The sequence below is a fragment of the Daucus carota genome, chromosome 4 (assembly GCF_001625215.2).
Source record: "Daucus carota subsp. sativus chromosome 4, DH1 v3.0, whole genome shotgun sequence".
Lineage (NCBI taxonomy): Eukaryota > Viridiplantae > Streptophyta > Magnoliopsida > Apiales > Apiaceae > Daucus > Daucus carota.
In genome coordinates, this window is record NC_030384.2 from 39,833,541 (window position 1) to 39,852,513 (window position 18,973).

At 30.8% G+C, this 18,973-nt stretch overlaps 2 protein-coding genes across 2 annotated transcripts; both read left to right on the forward strand.

Annotated features, from left to right (window-relative positions):
- Positions 1–7,996: 7,996 nt before the first annotated feature.
- On the forward strand, positions 7,997–8,647 carry LOC108217372 (ethylene-responsive transcription factor 1B). Its single transcript, XM_017390207.1, has one exon. The coding sequence runs from the start codon at positions 7,997–7,999 to the stop codon at positions 8,645–8,647; it is 651 nt and encodes a 216-aa protein (XP_017245696.1).
- Positions 8,648–17,873: 9,226 nt separating this feature from the next.
- On the forward strand, positions 17,874–18,542 carry LOC108217373 (ethylene-response factor C3). The gene has a single exon (XM_017390208.1). It carries the CDS (start codon positions 17,874–17,876, stop codon positions 18,540–18,542), a length of 669 nt encoding a protein of 222 aa, XP_017245697.1.
- The last annotated feature ends 431 nt before the right edge of the window (positions 18,543–18,973 follow it).

Here is an 18,973-nt window from a genome sequence, read left to right on the forward strand (position 1 = left end):
TGGTGCCCAAGTCTGGGACTTGGTGCCCAAGTCTTGTACGTAGTGACCAAGTAAAAACTAATAAACAAATAATAAATTAGAATGTCATTAAGGCTTAATGATAATTAGCAATGGCTATAAAAGCCAAAGAATTGCCATTTAGCACTTCCATTTTTCCTTGATAAAAGAGGAGAAATCAGAGTGTTAACTTGGAAAGAAGGAACGATTAATTGTACCAAAATTTAAGGTAATTACCCTTTAACTTAGCTCCTTTCTTATATTAAGATTTGTATACTTACTTTAATGGTGAATTCCCACTCAAGTGGATCCTCTTTCTCTTTATTCCTATATACTGATGGGTTGAAAGAGCTAGCTGCGTAAAGATTTTTATTAATATTAAAACAAAACCTCAACTGTGTATAAGCAGAGTCTTGTACGTTTCAACTATCATTTATACAAATTGGGGCTAGAGTTCTTATACAAATTAGGGCTTGTTGATAGATTGTGGTTAATTGATTAAGCTGGGTGTTGAATTTGATTTGGGGAGATTATAAAATATGTAGAATATAAAATAAGGATATTAGGTGGAAGGAAGTATAATCTAAAAAGGATGGTTGATATTAATAATAATAATCTTGAGTGAGAGAATAGAATCGGATTTGATTTATGAATATTTTGATAAGTAATTTAATTCGGTTTATTAATTAAAAGAATTAGTGATTTTCATTTAACTAAGTGAATATATAAGAGCATAAGGTAAAGTTTAGAATAGATTGAATAAATAAATAATCATTCGGATAGTAGGCATAAGTGGCTAACTCATGGAGATTAATCATATTTTAGGCTTTAATTATATAATAAGGTTGGTGAATAACAAATAATTTGAGTTAGTAAGGGTTGTGAGCATGTAGAAAAGACTCCATTACAAGATTAGCAATTTAAATCATTAATAAATGATTAAGTGAACAAGCTAGAGTAGCTGGGATGTTGGTCAAAAGAGCAGATGATTAATTGAGGAATAAGCGTGAATAATTAATAATTAATATATCTATAAGAATAAAGAGATTAAATATAATATTTTAATTGGTTTAAAAATAGTTGTTGATTAAATTCTTGATATTATAATAATGATAGGTTATTTTGGGATTCTTATTTTTGAGATTTCTAAATTATTATTTTGCGTAACGTAGAATATAATGTCTGGAAAAGCGCGCGGAGCCAATTTATAAGTATTAAATTTGGAAACATTTCAAGCTAAGGACACCAGGCAAGTTCACTATCCCTCTCTTGACGTGAAGTATTTCGTGCCTATTTGATAATTGTGTGAAAAGTGTTGACTGTGAAGATATTACATTTCGTACCAATGTGAATCGAGAAAATATCTCCGCTTCATTTCGAAGGCTTTAAAGATATTGTTCATATATTACTTATATAATAATCCGAGCCCTCCCATTGTACAGGGATGAGCTGATCCTAATAACGATAACATTTTGAATCTTCAAAACTTGAGGTGAATACATTGCAGCGATGATCTCACCACAATTAACTTACTCCCTTTTTGGAGATCATCTTATTCTTTGGAATCTTGTTCTTTTAATTATCCCTCACTTCTACCTTCGGGTAATCTTTGTTGAAAGGGTGCATTGTTCGCACTTCTTTGGTAGAGATGAGAAGTGTTTGTTTGGGAGAATTTCCTTGTATTCGGAGGAATCTGTTCAAGCTGGTCAACACGAATTTATTAAATTCGTGGTAGAGTTGAATTTACTATCTGGTAAGGCAGATAGTTTAGGGTTACAAATGTTAACCCTTATGCTAGCAAATGAGAGTGGTAGGTGTGTCTTGTGCGGTTACGATCAGACTGCAAAGATCACACAGGAGAACGGTATTCACGAAATGGTGCTGATCGAGCCATGTAGTGTTACCGAGAGGTGGAAGACCAGCGTTTTCTTTACTTGAACTTGTTTTGTCATTTGATGGTAGCTGCTTTGTTGCTTTAACTTGAATTGTTTTCTATGCCTTACGTGCATATTCTGTTGATTGTTTTTTTGTTCTATGTGGACTTGCTGAGCAATTTGATTGCTCATTCTTGCATCTATTTTATTCCTTTTTGAGCAGTAAATAGTGAGTATGGCACAACTCAAGGGAACCGCCTGGAAATGGGTTTTTGACAAAAGCAGGGAAAAGGCGCATCACCCAAGCTGAGACTGCTAGACTACGCCGCTTGGTAGTACGATCTATAGTTATTATAATAGTCTGATATCAGACTTCCCTTTATGTAATAAAGTTAGACTCGGTAGTAATGTTGTAAGACGATCGACCCTGGACTTGTGGGGCAAGAGTTGGTTGTATAATATTAATATGTAATACAAGTGTTGTTTTGAGCCAGATGTTTAGTGACGGACCAGATCTGCGGAATGCGGATCTGGGGGCGTCACATAAAATCATGCCCAACCCATTTAAATCGGATTGGAGCCGATTCAACCCAATTAAAGATCGATTTAAAATTTTCAATTTAGTTCGACCGAAAAAAAAATCGGTTTGGATCCGTTTAAACGGTTTGGGCAACCCGTGTACACTCCTGCTTCCGAGCATATTCCATGCCCTGTGTATCGATGTTGCCTGCAGGATAGCTACTGTTCCTTCGAATTGCACATACGTAGCTGGCAGCCTGGCATTTGGTGTCTTCGACAAAAGTCGTACCATCCCAACTAAATATTTATATATAGGTTAGACACTGAATTTAGTAAAATAAATAAATAAAGAGTTAAAAAATAAAGATAGTGATGAGATAATTTATTCTAAATTTCTTAGAAAATAGTAATTAAATTTATAATTATAACTTAGAAAGTAATAAATTCTTGTTAAATACGTGGCAATAAAATAAACCACTCGCTTTGCTGATACTTATATCTCATGTCCGCGTCCGCATCATTTGTAAGAGACACTACATGAAAAACAGGCATTTCTGACCGACGAAATGCCGGCTTTTCTTATAATGAGATTATTGTCTACTTAATCTGTTGTAATCAATTATAATAATATTTTATTTTTTAAAAATATATAAATAAAATATCTACTATAAAAATTAAATTCTAGTCTTTGCACACTCTCTTTCTGACCGATCTTTTTCTCATCAACCAAGTTTTTTTAATAAATCCCTCTGTCGTCGTTATTTTGAACCGGGTTGTTATGTATGTTTTTCTCAAACTAGCACTTTCTTATTATTTTTGATACATATTGTCTTGAAAAATGTTTATTTTAAAAAGAGCACTCTCCTAAATTATATGCTTCATGTTTATATGGCTTCGGCAATCATGCGTAACATTTTTATATATAGCACGATGAACTTCATTTTATGTCTTTGGGTCGAACAGTGGGACTCTGAGAAGAAAATATAAGATCGATCCTAAATTTTGTAGGTTTATTCATAATAAATATTATCTTTTACATATTATATTATATTATATTATATTATATTATAATATATTATAATATAACGTTATTGTATTAATAATTTACTTTATAAACGCACAATTGATTTTAACTACTTACTGCATACTCTCTTTTTGAATGGAATCACTCCGAAACCAACTTTACACCTATACTCATACTCTTCCTCTCTTAAACACCTTAGAGAGAAAATAACTACAATGCTCTCTCCTCACTTATATACTCAAACATTTTAAAAATTTTCACTACAAACAAAAACGATCAGACACCAAGTATCAACCATCTCTTTACCACTGTCCGGGAAATATAATTTAGTAAACCCTCACACTCATAAGGGTAGCTCTTATGCTACTCAGAGTGTTCCTATTGCTAAACTTTCTGCGTAACCATCTCTTTACCACTGTCCGGGAAATATAATTTAGTAAACCCTCACACTCATAAGGGTAGCTCTTATGCTACTCAGAGTGTTCCTATTGCTAAACTTTCTGCGTCTCTCCCTAGGAGCACTTCAGTTAATCCGTCCAACCTGGAAAAGTTTGAGAATATGCAGAAAAATGTACAACCTGGGATAATGGCTTCCATCGCACAAAAAATGGGTAATTCATAAAATATTTTGTCCCCCAAAATCCATACTAGAGTCTATGCATTTAATAGCTGAAAATCGATCACAGCTTAAAATTACTCCTAACACTTCATCAACCTGCTAATTTGGTCTTAACATAAAAATATAATTAGTCGTCTTTACTATATATATGTCCACGGACCTGTATAATAGCCGAGAATAATAATTAAGCCCAGCTGTATTACAAGAATTGTTGGTTAATGAATCTCTGCTTAAGCAGCTGAACGACGACAGCACATTGCTTACAATTTTTATTTCAACTCCACTGGGAAGTCAATTTAATATCTGATTACCACATTAATAGAATGTAGTATCGATTTGTAAACGCAAAGTCATGTTAGATTCCGCCGACGAACAAGACAAAACTAGGTTTCATGTTTTTCGAATCTAACATGCACTTCCCCGCAATTATAGAATAAAACAATAATCCGTACATTGATATCTGGACAGCTTCATGTGAAAATGGTGAAATATAACTAAATATGGAAAAAAAAAACTACCACCAGTGTAGAATATATGAAACCACTGCCGGTTTTGTGTTGTGATCTGTGGGCCAAATGCCTAGTTGTTCTTTAAATATATATATTTTCCCATTAAAATAGGAAATTAATTACAATAAATTTCAGTTGGCATACTTTAGGAGAAGACATGAGTTGTGAGTTATACAATATATTATACAACGTACAAAAAGAAAAACTCGATGACTGCGATGACAACCTTAAAAGGCAAAAATAATGCAACAGTCGTCGGACAATAATTTAGGTGCTGCGGAGATGTGTCGATGTATGTAGGTATTGTGTACAAACCTGGAGGAGACGTTTTTAGTAAAGCTGCTTTTCTCCATATAATCAATTTGTTACGTTGAGCGGTGAAGGGCCGTCAGAATGCAAAGCGGAATTTTATTTTAAATCTGCCGTTTTAGTTGAGAATAATCCACCATGCTATTTCACAGTCCATACTCCATACTACCATTTTTGTATATAAGATATATTTTATGATTTTCAAAAAGGTCTAGAATTTTCGAATTATGACGGGATAGTTTCTAATTGGGGTTACTTATGTATATAAATGAGATTCATTAATATATATTGTTATTTGGTTAATAAATTACATTTATAAAAAATTGATAGATTTTATAATTTTGTGCTATCGTAGATCTCCTTTGTAATTATCAACATGCGAAACCTATCAAGTGGATTTTGGGTTCAGTAGGATCTGGCAAGCTCCTCTGAAAAACATGACATATTAGAGATAACAAATTAATTACTTAATATGTTATCGCAATTGAAGTTCGTCAAATATTCGACTTCGATTTTCTATCAGTTCAATATTTTTATTTAATTATCAATACAAAAATAAAATTATATTCAAAAATGAGCGTCGCAATCTATTCTCACCTCAAAATTAATTTTTGACAGTGAAGAAAAATGATTAAATAGAATATGATTTGTGAGTAAAAACATAATCCCTCCCTTGTTCCCAATTATTTCTTCACGGTTTCATCTTTGGATATGCTATCCAATTATTTACATTCCAAAACTTACAAAAAATAGTCAATATATCCCATCACTTCCCCAATTTTCTTCTATTATATATCACATTACTTTCACCCTATCATTTCTCCTTTTTATACATTAAAAATTAATAGTTCTCACCACTTCAACCACTTTTTTTTTCTTTTCTATTATTTTATACATCTTCTTTAATCTCCGGGGCCAAACCATACGTAAACAATTGATTAGGACTGAGGTAGATCGGAGGAAGCATGGAGAAGATAAGAATCAAACTAGAACTAATGGGACTAGTACAAAAGAGGATTTGCATCACTAGCTAGCTAACGAAATATCTGTTGTCATATAAATTCTGTTCCTATTAATTTACGTTGAACCTTCTTTTGCACACATTTAATTATTTAAAATTTGTTAATGTTAATTTGTATCAACTGATTGGATTAACGTTAATATCTAATGTTAATATCCAATTTACAGCTAATTTAGTCGCAGCCAAAAAAGGCTCCCGACAACTTATACGCTGACGATAGAAATATATTACTGCAACTGGATAAAAGAAATATCCAAGGGGAAACTAGCAAAAAATGTGGCACGTTATAACAAAAACTAAAAAGATTCACTGTAACTGTCTACTAAATCTGAACAACTAACTTAGCTGAATATGTATGTATCTAGCTCTCTAGATAGACGCACTCACTTTCCAATCAGTGTGGCATGGATTCTGATCGCATCTGGTTCATCAAATCGAAGTAAATTAATATGACCCGGTCTCAGAAAAGTTAAAACCAAAGTTGAGTATCCAATTTTTTTTCTGCAGTTTCCATTTCATTACACAGTGAGGGTTCGGTTCCAAAGATGGACAAAATATATAGCTAACTATCTCTGAGATTATAAGGGCTCTTACTTTTCAAATGGATTTCACATGGCCTTTGCTGTATGTTTACATAAAATGGAATCATGTCTTCCTGGCTTGTTTCGTTATATATTTTTAAAAGTAGATAGCTTAACCTAAAAATGAAATTATATAAAATTTATATTTTTAAATTGCTGTTGCAAAATTTAAATATTTACACGCATGATATATGTGCCTGTTTGGCAACTAATTTTTGGTAAAATAAGCACTTATTTTTTTTAAAAAATGTAATTTTTTTAGATATACATGTTGCACAGGTGTTTCATATTCATTATTTGGTAAAAAGTCAAAGGCTTATTTTAGAAGATAAATAAATTTGATGTACTTTTCTCCAAAATTAAGTCCTTATTTCTGATAAGTTTAGCCAAACGATTCTATAATATCAAAACCATGCGTGCTAGGACTGTAAACAGATAAAGTAGTTTGTAAAAAAATTGAGTTTAACTCGTTTAAATTAACTCGATTTTATTTTGCTTATCAAGAAAACACAATCTTAAACATGTAATTTCGCTTGATTTGTAAATGATCTTCAGTTGAGCTCAACTCGAGTTTGGCTCATTTACATCAAGATTAGCTCTCGGATAAAATTTGTATATAAAAAGTTATTTGCATAATTTTATTTCAAATTGGATATTTCAAATCATCAACATTAGAAACTTAGATACAACATGAGATATATAACAATGCATGAGACACAAGACAACATAATAAATGTATATATTAGTTATGATTCTAGTGTAAGTGAATAATTATTATCATAATTAAACACTAATTTGGATGTAATCAACAAATTAGTAATTTATATTTTATTTATAAAAAGGATTAGTCGAGTAAAAAATACTTGAGAATTATATGTAAGTTGAGCGTGAGCGTATTACAACATCATATTATACATATATGATGATAACTTGTAATACTATAATTAAATTTTACACATATGGTCTGTGTATAACTCGATTCTGTTCCAACTCGATTCAAGTTAGTTTGATTCGAAATTTTTGTGAAAAAATTCATATTTGTTTTAATAATAAATGAGCCAATCTTGAACATTATTAGATGTTTGGTTGGAAAACTCGAATTAGCTCAACTTATTTGGAAAAAAAATATTCAAATTGATTCGACTCAGATTTCATTTGTTTAGATTCCTCATACTAGCTAGGTCTAAAATGTAAAACCTACGAAATTTTGAAAATAAAACGATTACACGTTCCATGTTCCAAGTGAAAAATTAGATTCCTCCGAGAGAATAAAGAACTCGGAATAAAATAACAGCAAGTAATAATTACTACCACTTATGCTATCAGTTTTTCATGGAGTTGGATCAAACATATATAGTACATCCATATCTATCAAACTGAGTGTTGGCTGTTACCATTCACTCTATAGAGTATGTTTTTTTGCCAAGGTCTATAAATATAGTATGTTCCTATCACAATCATACACATGTACTCTCTGTTTCCTCTTTTCTCTCCAATTTTTTCTCATACTCTATAGATATTAATAAAATCCATGAATTCACAGATGAACTATCCCTCTTCCCCTTATTCTTGGGATGAACTTCTCCATCATCACAGCTTCCTTCCATCTCCCCTAGAATATCATCAACTAAACTCACCACAACTCTTCAGTGCCTTCGCAGATCACGAACCACCAGAATCGTCCAATACATATTGGTCGAGGAGCACGAATAACGACGAAGAGATGATCTTGAAGATGAAACAAGAGCAAGAATTAATAGCGGATGATATAAAGAACGAGGAGAAACGTTACATAGGCGTTCGAAGACGGCCGTGGGGGAAATTTGCAGCGGAGATTCGAGATTCTACCAGAAATGGAAGGAGGGTTTGGCTGGGAACATTTGACAGCGACGAGGAGGCGGCCCTGGTGTATGATCAAGCTGCGTATTTGATGCGCGGATCTCTCGCTCATCTCAATTTTTCGGTGAAAAGAGTACAAGATTCTCTCCGAGAAGTCAAGTATAGGTGTAAGGAGGGATGTTCTCCTGCCGAGGCCTTAAAGGAGAGCCATAAGATGAGATGTAATACTATGAGAAGTAAGAACAAGAAGATTAACAAACAAAATAGTAATATGTTTGTATTCCAGGACTTGGGAGCTGATTTGCTAGAGGAGCTTCTTAACAAGTCTGCAGAGAGTTCTTCTACATGTTTTTAGACAGATTTACCCTTCATTTCTATTATTTTTTATCTTTCGTCAGTTTCATTTTCCAACCATCCCAGTTTATGAGAATAGAAAATATTGTAGGGTTTATAAGCTTACATTAAAGAAAACAAGAAGTAAACTCTTCTCATAGAAAGGCAAAGCATGATAAATCGTTTTCTGAAAGGTGGGCGTGAGCTCGACACTTTACCAGGTGAAACAATCTTGTTTTCGTTGTTTATTACTCCCTCCGTCCCTAAATACTCTTCCCGTTTGCCTTTATCACGTTTGCCAACACACATTTTCTATCATTAATATCTATAATTTCGTATTAGTATTAAATATAAAAATTTCACCGTATTAAAGTACTTGTAAATACGAATCCAATAAGATCACTCATGACTATATTTCGTCTTATAGATTAGACGTAAATAAGTAATTTGTCTCATGTCATGAACAGTCCCGACATATGAAACGGGAAACGTTTAAAGAAACAGAGGGAGTAATTTTTCATGTTGACAAGGAGCACATATTATATCACCCAATATTCGGAAACAATTTTATTTCTACAAAATTAATCAACGCCAACAGAGAATATTTATTTGCAATTTGTCATTTAGTGATCCCTTTCACTTTTCATCTTTCTTTCTGTCTTTTACTGAAAATATAATAATGTTTAGAAGTGTACTGTTAATGGATAAAGATATAGATAGGTTTCTTACTTTACCGACTCACGATCCAGTTCCCATGTTATGAAAGTTTATTGTTATGGTAACTGTATTATATAAGAAAGTCATGATACTTATCTATCGACAAGAACATATGTAAGTGAGTTGATAATATACCAAGTTGCACTATTTTCAAAAAAAAAAAATTACCAAGTTGCACTATTTATAATGCTTATATTTCGTACAGATATAAATTCGTTATTGCTGTTGAAATAAGTTTATATGTCGTAATAGGCAAGTTAATAATTTAATTATTAATGCTACAGTACTTTTAAAAATAATCACAAAGAGAAAATGAAAAATCTACTAATAAGTCAATATTATCTTAAGACAATTATTTGAAGAAGGAAGAATGAGTATTCAATTCAGTCGATCTTGCATAGCTGCAGGTGACTATATATATATATATTCTTAGTTTGATGAAGAATTGACGAAAATACACTATATTTATTAAGAAGGTGTAACGATATCGACAAAAAAAGCGTTAGTGGTAGATATTTTGACGAAAAAATGACTACGAGGATGGTAAAGAAAATTGTGCAATTCTGAAATGACCAAGATTAATTAGTGATGAACTCTGGTTTATGGACGAGAGACGAAACAATATCAGATTAATGAATTTTTTATCTCCCTCCAACCCTCACCGTTTGATTATTCAGCAAATTAAGTTGGAAAGGAAGATTTATGTTTGCGAATTTGTTCATAATGGTGGGAAGTATCTTTTACTAGCAAAAAATTACTCTTAAATTTCTTTTTTTTTTTTGTCGTAATTTATCTATCTTCTCTCCTCTAAAACTTCATAGCAGAAAATATTATCACTTTTTCTCTTCTTTTTGTACCTTAATTTGGGAGTTCAATATTAATATCTTCTAGTTATATTATGCAAAGAAAATATATTTAATAAATATTAAAGAAAAGATAAGAACATTAAAAGTACTTTCTCCTCCGTCTTCTAATAAATTACAAATTATTCAGTAATTTTTATGAATTTTATCCAAAAATAGGAGTTGTAAATTGTCATGGCGACCAATGAATAGTATCGGTAATTTATATATACTTGAATTTCAATAATTAAGACTATCATTACAACTACTTATCTAAAAAAACATCACATAATATAGAATATTTTAAGGTTTAAGTAAAGTATGTCCAAGTTCTGAATATCGTAAGCAGTGTTTACATAGTAAACGACAATGTATAATGCTGTTGATGTTCAGTTCAAGGCTCCTCGACACTTGGCCGGGGGATGTTTCAAAGTCTGTTTGAGGATCAGCTGATCATGTTTTGCATCTTCCCGGAAGGCAAGTCATTTCTTCTTTCATTTTATCACTATATATCTTTCTAAGTTTACTCCCGACATCTATAATTAACTTTGAAACCGCGGATATGTTCACCAAATTAATGGCGACTTGTATTTAACAATCTGTTCTGTCATCTGTTCATAACTACAAAAAAATGCAGGAAACAAACGACATTTATCTGACAAGCTAACGTAAACATGTACGTACTATCCTTCCTTTGAACTACATTCCGTCTCAAGGGTTTCATATTTAAATGCCAATTCGTTGTATAGTATATTTTCGTGTCATGCGCTCGAAGACCAAACACAAAACCTACCTATTTATTATTCGTGTATTTTCATGTTGTATATCTCTGTTTTCGTGTCGATCTTGTGTCGTGTTTAGTATAAAATCGAATTTAAATATAAATAAAATATAAATATAAATTTATGTAAATATTAGGTTTCTGGGTAAATTTTTTACAAAATTATATGAAATATATACACTTAAATCATTTATACTTACAAGTTACAATATTATAAACTATGCTTTATTTTATATATATATATATATATATATATATATTATAAATATACATATTTATAATTAAATATTAATTTGTAATTATATTTATTTCATTTACCTCGTGTCGTGTCGTGTACCTAAATAGGTAAACACAAAACCAACGCTACATCTCAGTCGTATACTTCGTGTTCGTGTATTTTTCGTGTTGTGTCCTCAAAATGCAAATACAAATATTAAATTTTTAGTGATTTTCTTATCGTATGAAAATTTATTGGGTCTAGACTTTCATATAGCTAGGATTTTAGCCCAGTTTTGGGATTAGTTTCACATATCATCCAAATTAAAGAATTCTTACCTTACATTAGAGATATGTACTGATATAACCTAATTATATACATGCAGTATAATTTTTTAAAATAAATATTCTTATATAATCTATATTATATTTTATGTCTCCATCCCTGAGTAGTATATGTTTATTGTTTGCCCGTATTTTAAGACTTCTACAAAGTATAGCATGTTTTTTTTGAAAAATTATTTTTTGGTATAAAAGTTTAAATATCAAACTTTTATTTAGGGAAAATAATTTTAAAAAATAATTATAGAACTATACTTTAAAAAACACTTAAAAACATGTGTCAGTATAATACAATGGTGGCTGACTATGAAAATCGATAGCTACTATACATATGACAAAATTATGCATAAAGTAAATAATGTGCAACTACTACGTGGTTTGCGAACCATTTGCGCAAGCACGCGTTATGGTTATAGACCAAGTATTTATCAAATGTCTAAAAAGGAAGAAAATTTTTATCAATAAAACGAAAAAAAATGTAAGCTTGCGACGATAGAATTGTAAGTAGCATTATTCATTGCAGGTATTTAAATCAGAGATTCAAAGATGAGAAACATATAGCACTACCAATAATAAGAGTATCTCCAACCATACAAACCCCTTAGCTAAAAAGTGGGTTGACATTTCAAATATTAAAAATTTAGCCAACTTATTGAAAAAATCATACTCCAACCACGTGAACTTGTTGTCTATAATGCCAACCTCCTATGAATAGTTATATTTGTCGAACCTCTACAGGTCTGTAATCATTTATTACCATATTAAACTGATATATTTTATTTTAACAAACTAAAATATTAATAACATTCTATTTTTAAATTATAGCCAACCAATACAGCCAATACCATTGAAGTACAATGTCTTACAGGTTCAGCAAATTTTACATAATTTCTTACAGGTTTAACTTAGCCAACGATTAACGCCATGCCATTGGAGATGCTCTAAGGTCGAGCAAAGCATATGTCTACTGGGAATGAGACAGCTAAAACATATAAAAGTCTATTAAAAACGTAATAATCCAGATCCATTCGGACGTGACATTAGAATAACAATTTCTAAAAAGCATACAGCTCAGAAAAACAAATCCAGAACTGAAATGTTAATGACTTTTTCTTAAACCCTAATGTTCACTTAATCTTCTTCATGAATTAGTGGAAAATACTTCTGATTTATTATTGTAATGTTCCGAATTGCATACGATTAAGTTAGTACAGTTGTGAAGGCCTCCCTCCATTTAAAAACATCTAGTCATCCGCTAATTGGGTATTAGTTTTTTCCCAGCATACTGGCTAGGCTAATTTAAATAAAAGTTCTGATTCCTCGTTGTCTAACAAGTTGTAGATCAATCATTTAAGCGCAACTAAATGTGATTATATTATAATTAAATAATAATTAATCTCGTTCTTCTGTGACGAGGTTGGTTATAATAAAATGAATCTAGCTAGGAGTTTGTTGGTAGTTGATATTCGACAAATAAGACACAATATATATGTGAATATGAAGAAGCTAGAAATACTTTTCATTAATTAAGTATTCAGGATGTTTGTATTGTTAAAGTTGGAATAAATCATGTACGGTTTCTGTTATAAGCTTAATATCAAAACACAGCAGTTGGACCATTTTCAAAACAAGAAGCAACGCCTTGCGCCGACGAATAAGACAAATCCGCGTTTCATGTTTTTCGAATCTAACATGCGCTTCCCCGCATATATGAAAATAAAAGAAATATCCGCACACAAATACAGTTAAGTTCAATGGAGACCACATTTTTGCTGGAGACCTGAAGACCACATATGTTCTGCAAGTAAAATATTTCATAAAAACATTGCAAAATGTATAGTTTTACAAATTATGTTTTACGAAATCATTATTTCATTTAAAATCTTGAATATCATATAAGATTTACATGTGGAACATTACAAAATGTTTTGTTCTATGAAATATGTTTAGTTTGCAGAACATTTGTTCAACTTGCAGAACATACATTATCTACTTATTAAATAGAGATGATCTTCAATAATTTTAATGAATACATGATATTTGTAGAACATATTTTACAAAATAATGTATTTTATAGTATTTTGATTGCAGAACATACGTGGTCTCCGAGGTCTCCGATGAAACAGCGGTCTCCATAGAACTTTCCTCGGGAAACTTATATTACTATTACTATATTAACAAAACATGAAACATCTGAACAAACTAGCGGTTTGCTGGAGAAATCTATGGGCCAACCGCCTGGCTATAGCAATAAATCTATCGAAAAGAAATTTATTACTATGTAGTTTTGTTTAATCCCAAAGGATAGTTATAAATATTGTTAACTAAAAGTATAAATATATATAAATGTTTAGGTAAAAAATTTATTGAACCGGTAAACTTTTGCCTTTAATGGTATTACTTATTAGCTATAATGATGATATATATTTAAAATTTTGTTATCTTCTTCAAAAAATAAATAAATTTGTTATTTTGTTATTTTTAAATTCTCACAATTATATTATCAAATAATAATGATTTCTTCAAAAACAACTTTCTTATAAATTCAGTCAAATAAATAATTTATATAAATATATATGTCATTCTAATTAATTAAAATAATATTACTATTTAAAAATCAATTATTTTACTATTCTTAAATTTATTGGCTAAATTTTCGCATAGTAGTTACCAACTGTAAATAAATCTCATAAATAAATTAATTTTTGAATTTAATCATATGAAGTTTTTATACAAAAATATATGTTATTTAATTAAATAAATAATTTTATATCCTAATGCAAATGATATATTATAAACGATATAAAATCTTATATTCTCATGCAAATGCTAAAATAGTATAAAATAAATATTATCTAAAAATTTACAGCAACGGCAAGACATTTCATTTAATGGTATTAGATATAATGATTAACTGTATTTGAAAAACAACTTTTACTTTTATTTTTGAATTTCAACAGCTATCTTTATAAAAATGATTGTTATGAATTATTAATAAAAATCAATTATTTTATTTAATACAAGTGAAAACAAAATAAATAATCATATTTAATGATGTAGTTGTAATATTTTAAATATTAGAATAATTAGTTAACAAACATTACTTTTATATATTATAAAACATTAAACTATTTTTCTATATCAGTAATTTTATAAATATATAATATATATTAAAATAATTATTTTTTAATAAAATATTTTTACCACTAATTACATAAAATTAAAATATTATAACTAATTAGTAAATACATATAAACACACATAGATATAGAAGACCGATATTTGATAGCTATAATTTTACATAACCAGTATCCATCATTGGAGTGACTCGAGTTTAAACAACAGCTAAAATAATGTCACATATATAAACTTATCTGAGAGGTGAGTCCGGTTGGAGACACTCTTATTTGTTTATTTTTATTTTTGATTAAAATTTCAGAAAAGTTGACATCCTTTAGTTTATATTTGCAAGATTACACATGCAATTATAAATTTCAATTAATAAAATAAGCACAGGTGCAATGTAACTTTTGTTGTCGATATCCATTTCTATTTCATAAATATATAATTTTCTAGATGAAATATATTAAAGACATTAATTAAAGGGATCTTTTTAAAAATACCCATCTGTAAAATTATTTTTTTAAAAATACTACCATCTTTTTCATTGTTTTTAAAAATACCTTTTCATAAATTTTTTTTTTCAAAAATACGATTTGCAACCTCATTTGCAACCTTGGGCGGCGCAGCCGTAAAAGTTGCAAATGAGGTTGCAAAATTTGCAAATGAGGTTGCAAAAGTTGCAAATGAGGTTGCAAAAATTGCAAATAAAAATGGAAAGTTGCAACTGTTGCAACTGCAGTTGCAACTGTTGCAACTGCAGTTGCAACTGTTGCAACTGCATTTGCAACTAGTTCAACTGAAAACTGTAAGTTGCAAAAGTTGCAAATGAGGTTGCAAACGAAGTTGCAACTGCAGTTGCAACTTCATTTGCAACCTCAGTTGCAACTAAATGCAACTGAAAACTATATATAGTTGTAAATGAGGTTGCAAAAGTTGCAAATGAGGTTGCAACTGCAGTTGCAACTTTTGCAACCTCAGTTGCAACTAAATGCAACTGAAAACTGTAAGTAACAACAGATGTATGGTGTGCCCCTGGCGGGGCCATTAGATTACAATAGAATCATCTGAATGCAACCATAGGTTGCAAAAGTTGCAAACAGTATATTTGAAATTTTTTTTTTATGAAAAGGTATTTTTAAAATTAATTCTGGAAGGTAGTATTTTTGAAAATAATAAAAGAAAAGGTAGGTAGTTTTGTAGATTTCCCTTAATTAAATTATCATGCACTTGCCTTCCACCGGTCTATCTTTTGATTCGAGAAAAAGACAACGTCCTGTAATCCTTAAAAGGACAAGATAATAACCGTTCACGATAAATAAAACAAATTTTATCATCTCAAAATTTGATGAGAACGTTTATCAATTATATATTAAAATAATTGTATGTATCTAATATTCAAAGGTGGATCTTTTTATTAAATATTATAATTCGTAAGTCATCAATAAATCAAAATTACCGAAACAAACATGTTTAATCTCTAGTTTATTATATTAAATCACATCAAATCATAAATTATAATTATCTTGTACATATTCACGTATTTGGATAGTCATATTTGGATATAGTTAGCAACAGACATGTGTTCATCCTAATTTTTTAAAAATAACTTTTATCATTTTGAATATATATAATTAAAATCCCATGTAAATATATAAATATATTTTGTGAAAATTTAGTTGTTGTCTGTCGAAAATAACCATCCTACATCCGTTCGGGTAGTAATAATATACACATAATCATGTCCTTCCGGCATGAAAAAACTAGAATCTAACTAGAGATATAAATACAGAAATCTTCATCTAAACAACATCCAAATTATTAGACTAATTGTTTACAACAAAGAAAAGCTAATTGAACATGATCCAACAAAAAGGGTAAGAAATTAAGCTAATTAAATGGTGCAGCTGGTTATTACCTAATATGTAAATAAGTAGTAACTAAACAGCAAAAGGAGATCCGACACTTTAACATTTTATATTCAGATCGTAAGTAATTATAATATTACCACTACAAGGATAGATATGTCCCAGGGGAGAGGAGAAAAGATAAGGCTGTGTGAATTGAGAGTCTGAGACAAGTGACAACAACTGTACGAGCATTTGACTAAATTTATTTTTCAAAAATAAAGACTTAGATGAAAAAAAGGTATATCAGAGTTGTATTTTTCCTAAAGTAAAATTGTATTTTATTGTCAAATAATGAATACAAAATACTTCTTTCATATTTACATCAAAAAAATCATTTAGAAAATAAAATAGAATTACTTTCTAAGAAATATTGTTGCCCAACATAGACATAGAACCATTTGAGTGAGTGTAAAATAAATATTTTTATTTAAAGTAAATAAATGAAATAGAAGTTAGACATAAGTTAAGACTTATAATAAGTGATTAAAATGCTGCGGAAAGAAGTAGAAATGATGAAATAAAAGATTGTACACAAAGTATATGAATGAATGATTCTAACTTAACTTATAGATGCAGAAATCGGGTTTAAAAGGTGCGGTCAAACACCACCACGGTATAAGCACATTAACAGACTAATATTTTGAACAACTCACCGGCTGCGTATCTATCTATTTACCCACAACCTATAGGTTCGTTACGATCGTCGAGTTTCATGAAACGATCAAATTTCTTTAATATACAATTTCGTTTCTGATAAAATACCTAAATTACAAAACCTGCAATAAAACTACTTTAATTAATTCATATTGGTTAAAAGCTAACTGCTTGACTAATCAATGCTAAAAAGCAAACCGCCAGAAGTGGTATCATTTCGAGAGAAATCATCATCATCAGGGCTGTGTAATTCTGCTCAACATATATACAAAAAGATGAAAATGTGAAACATATATACACTGAAAACGTACATGGCTCATATATATATTTGACCAGGTTCGAGAGTCACCGTATATAGATCTAATGGCTGCATTGATTTTTATATGGGTACAAAATAATGTGTTAAGGTTTTAGAACCCACGTTTTATTGCGCATCCGCCATCTTAATCTGTCTAATTAATTTAATATCACTTGCAAAAAGAGTAATATTCTATCTTTCATTGCCCTGCGTATCACCTTACTATTGATTATATATACGAGCACATTACGTCGAATACGTGTACTTACATCTGATATATGCACTTTCCCTGCTCTTTATAGAAGATACATCACTGCACCAATACAGCTTTAATTTCTAGACGGAATTTTCGTACAGGTTAATAATCTATGGATTCGCAGATAAATTATTCTCCTTGTCCTTATTCTTGGGAGGAACTTTATCATCAAAGCTTCTTTCCGTCCCACAGAGATGATTATCAGCACAGCACACGAGATGACGGTTCCTCAATGTTCGGCACCTTCTCGGATCAGGAACCGAAAGGATCATCCGATACATACGAAGAAGAAGTGATCGTGAAGGGCCAACAAGAAGATGCTGAACTGGCTGACGAGATCAAGAACGAGGAGAAACGTTACATAGGCGTCCGAAAAAGGCCTTGGGGAAAATTTGCGGCGGAGATAAGAGATTCGACGAGAAATGGAAGGAGGGTTTGGCTCGGGACTTTTGATAGTGAGGAAGAGGCGGCTGTTGTGTATGATCAAGCTGCGTATTTGATGCGCGGATCTCTCGCTCATCTCAATTTTTCTGTGAAAAGAGTACAAGATTCTCTCCGAGAAGTCAAGTATAGGTGTAAGCAGGGATGTTCTCCTGCTGAGGCCTTAAAGGAGAGCCATAAGTTGAGAAATAAAACTAAGAAAAAAACAGGTTCTTGTTCTGATATTAAGCAAGGAAATAATAATAATAATAATAACAATATGCTTGTATTCCAGGATTTGGGAGCTGATTTGCTAGAGGAGCTTCTTGCCAAGTCCGCAAGTTCTTCGACAAGCTTTTAAAGTTACTGCTTCGTTTCTTTTTGTGTGTCTTGTTAGTTGTTGATTAATTTCCACCTAATTTCATTCGTCTCACCGCAAAGTACATATATCAGTAGTGCTTTTGTTTCGGTCATACATGTTTATTAATCAAATGACGACGACATGATATAAAACTAAAAATAAACATGAACGTCGTTCTCTTTCAGATCCTCCTAATATATTGAAGGTAGTCACTTTCATTATATGAAATGCAGTCGCCAATTAAGATTAATTGTTCTAGCTCATTATTCAAATAGAAGATTCGCTATATGTCATCGTCTAGTTCCTGTCTCCTAGCTTATTTGCGGTACTCAAAATGAACAGGACAGTTAGAGGTATGTTAAAATGGAAACAAACACGAATAGCACTTGTGACTAATAATTAAGAGCTTGCTCATCAACAGGTTTACCTTA

Excerpts from the sequence above, each read along its gene's own strand:
- LOC108217373 (XM_017390208.1), top strand. The coding sequence starts at position 17,874 with ATGGATTCGCAGATAAATTATTCTCCTTGTCCTTATTCTTGGGAGGAA.
- LOC108217372 (XM_017390207.1), top strand. The coding sequence starts at position 7,997 with ATGAACTATCCCTCTTCCCCTTATTCTTGGGATGAACTTCTCCATCAT.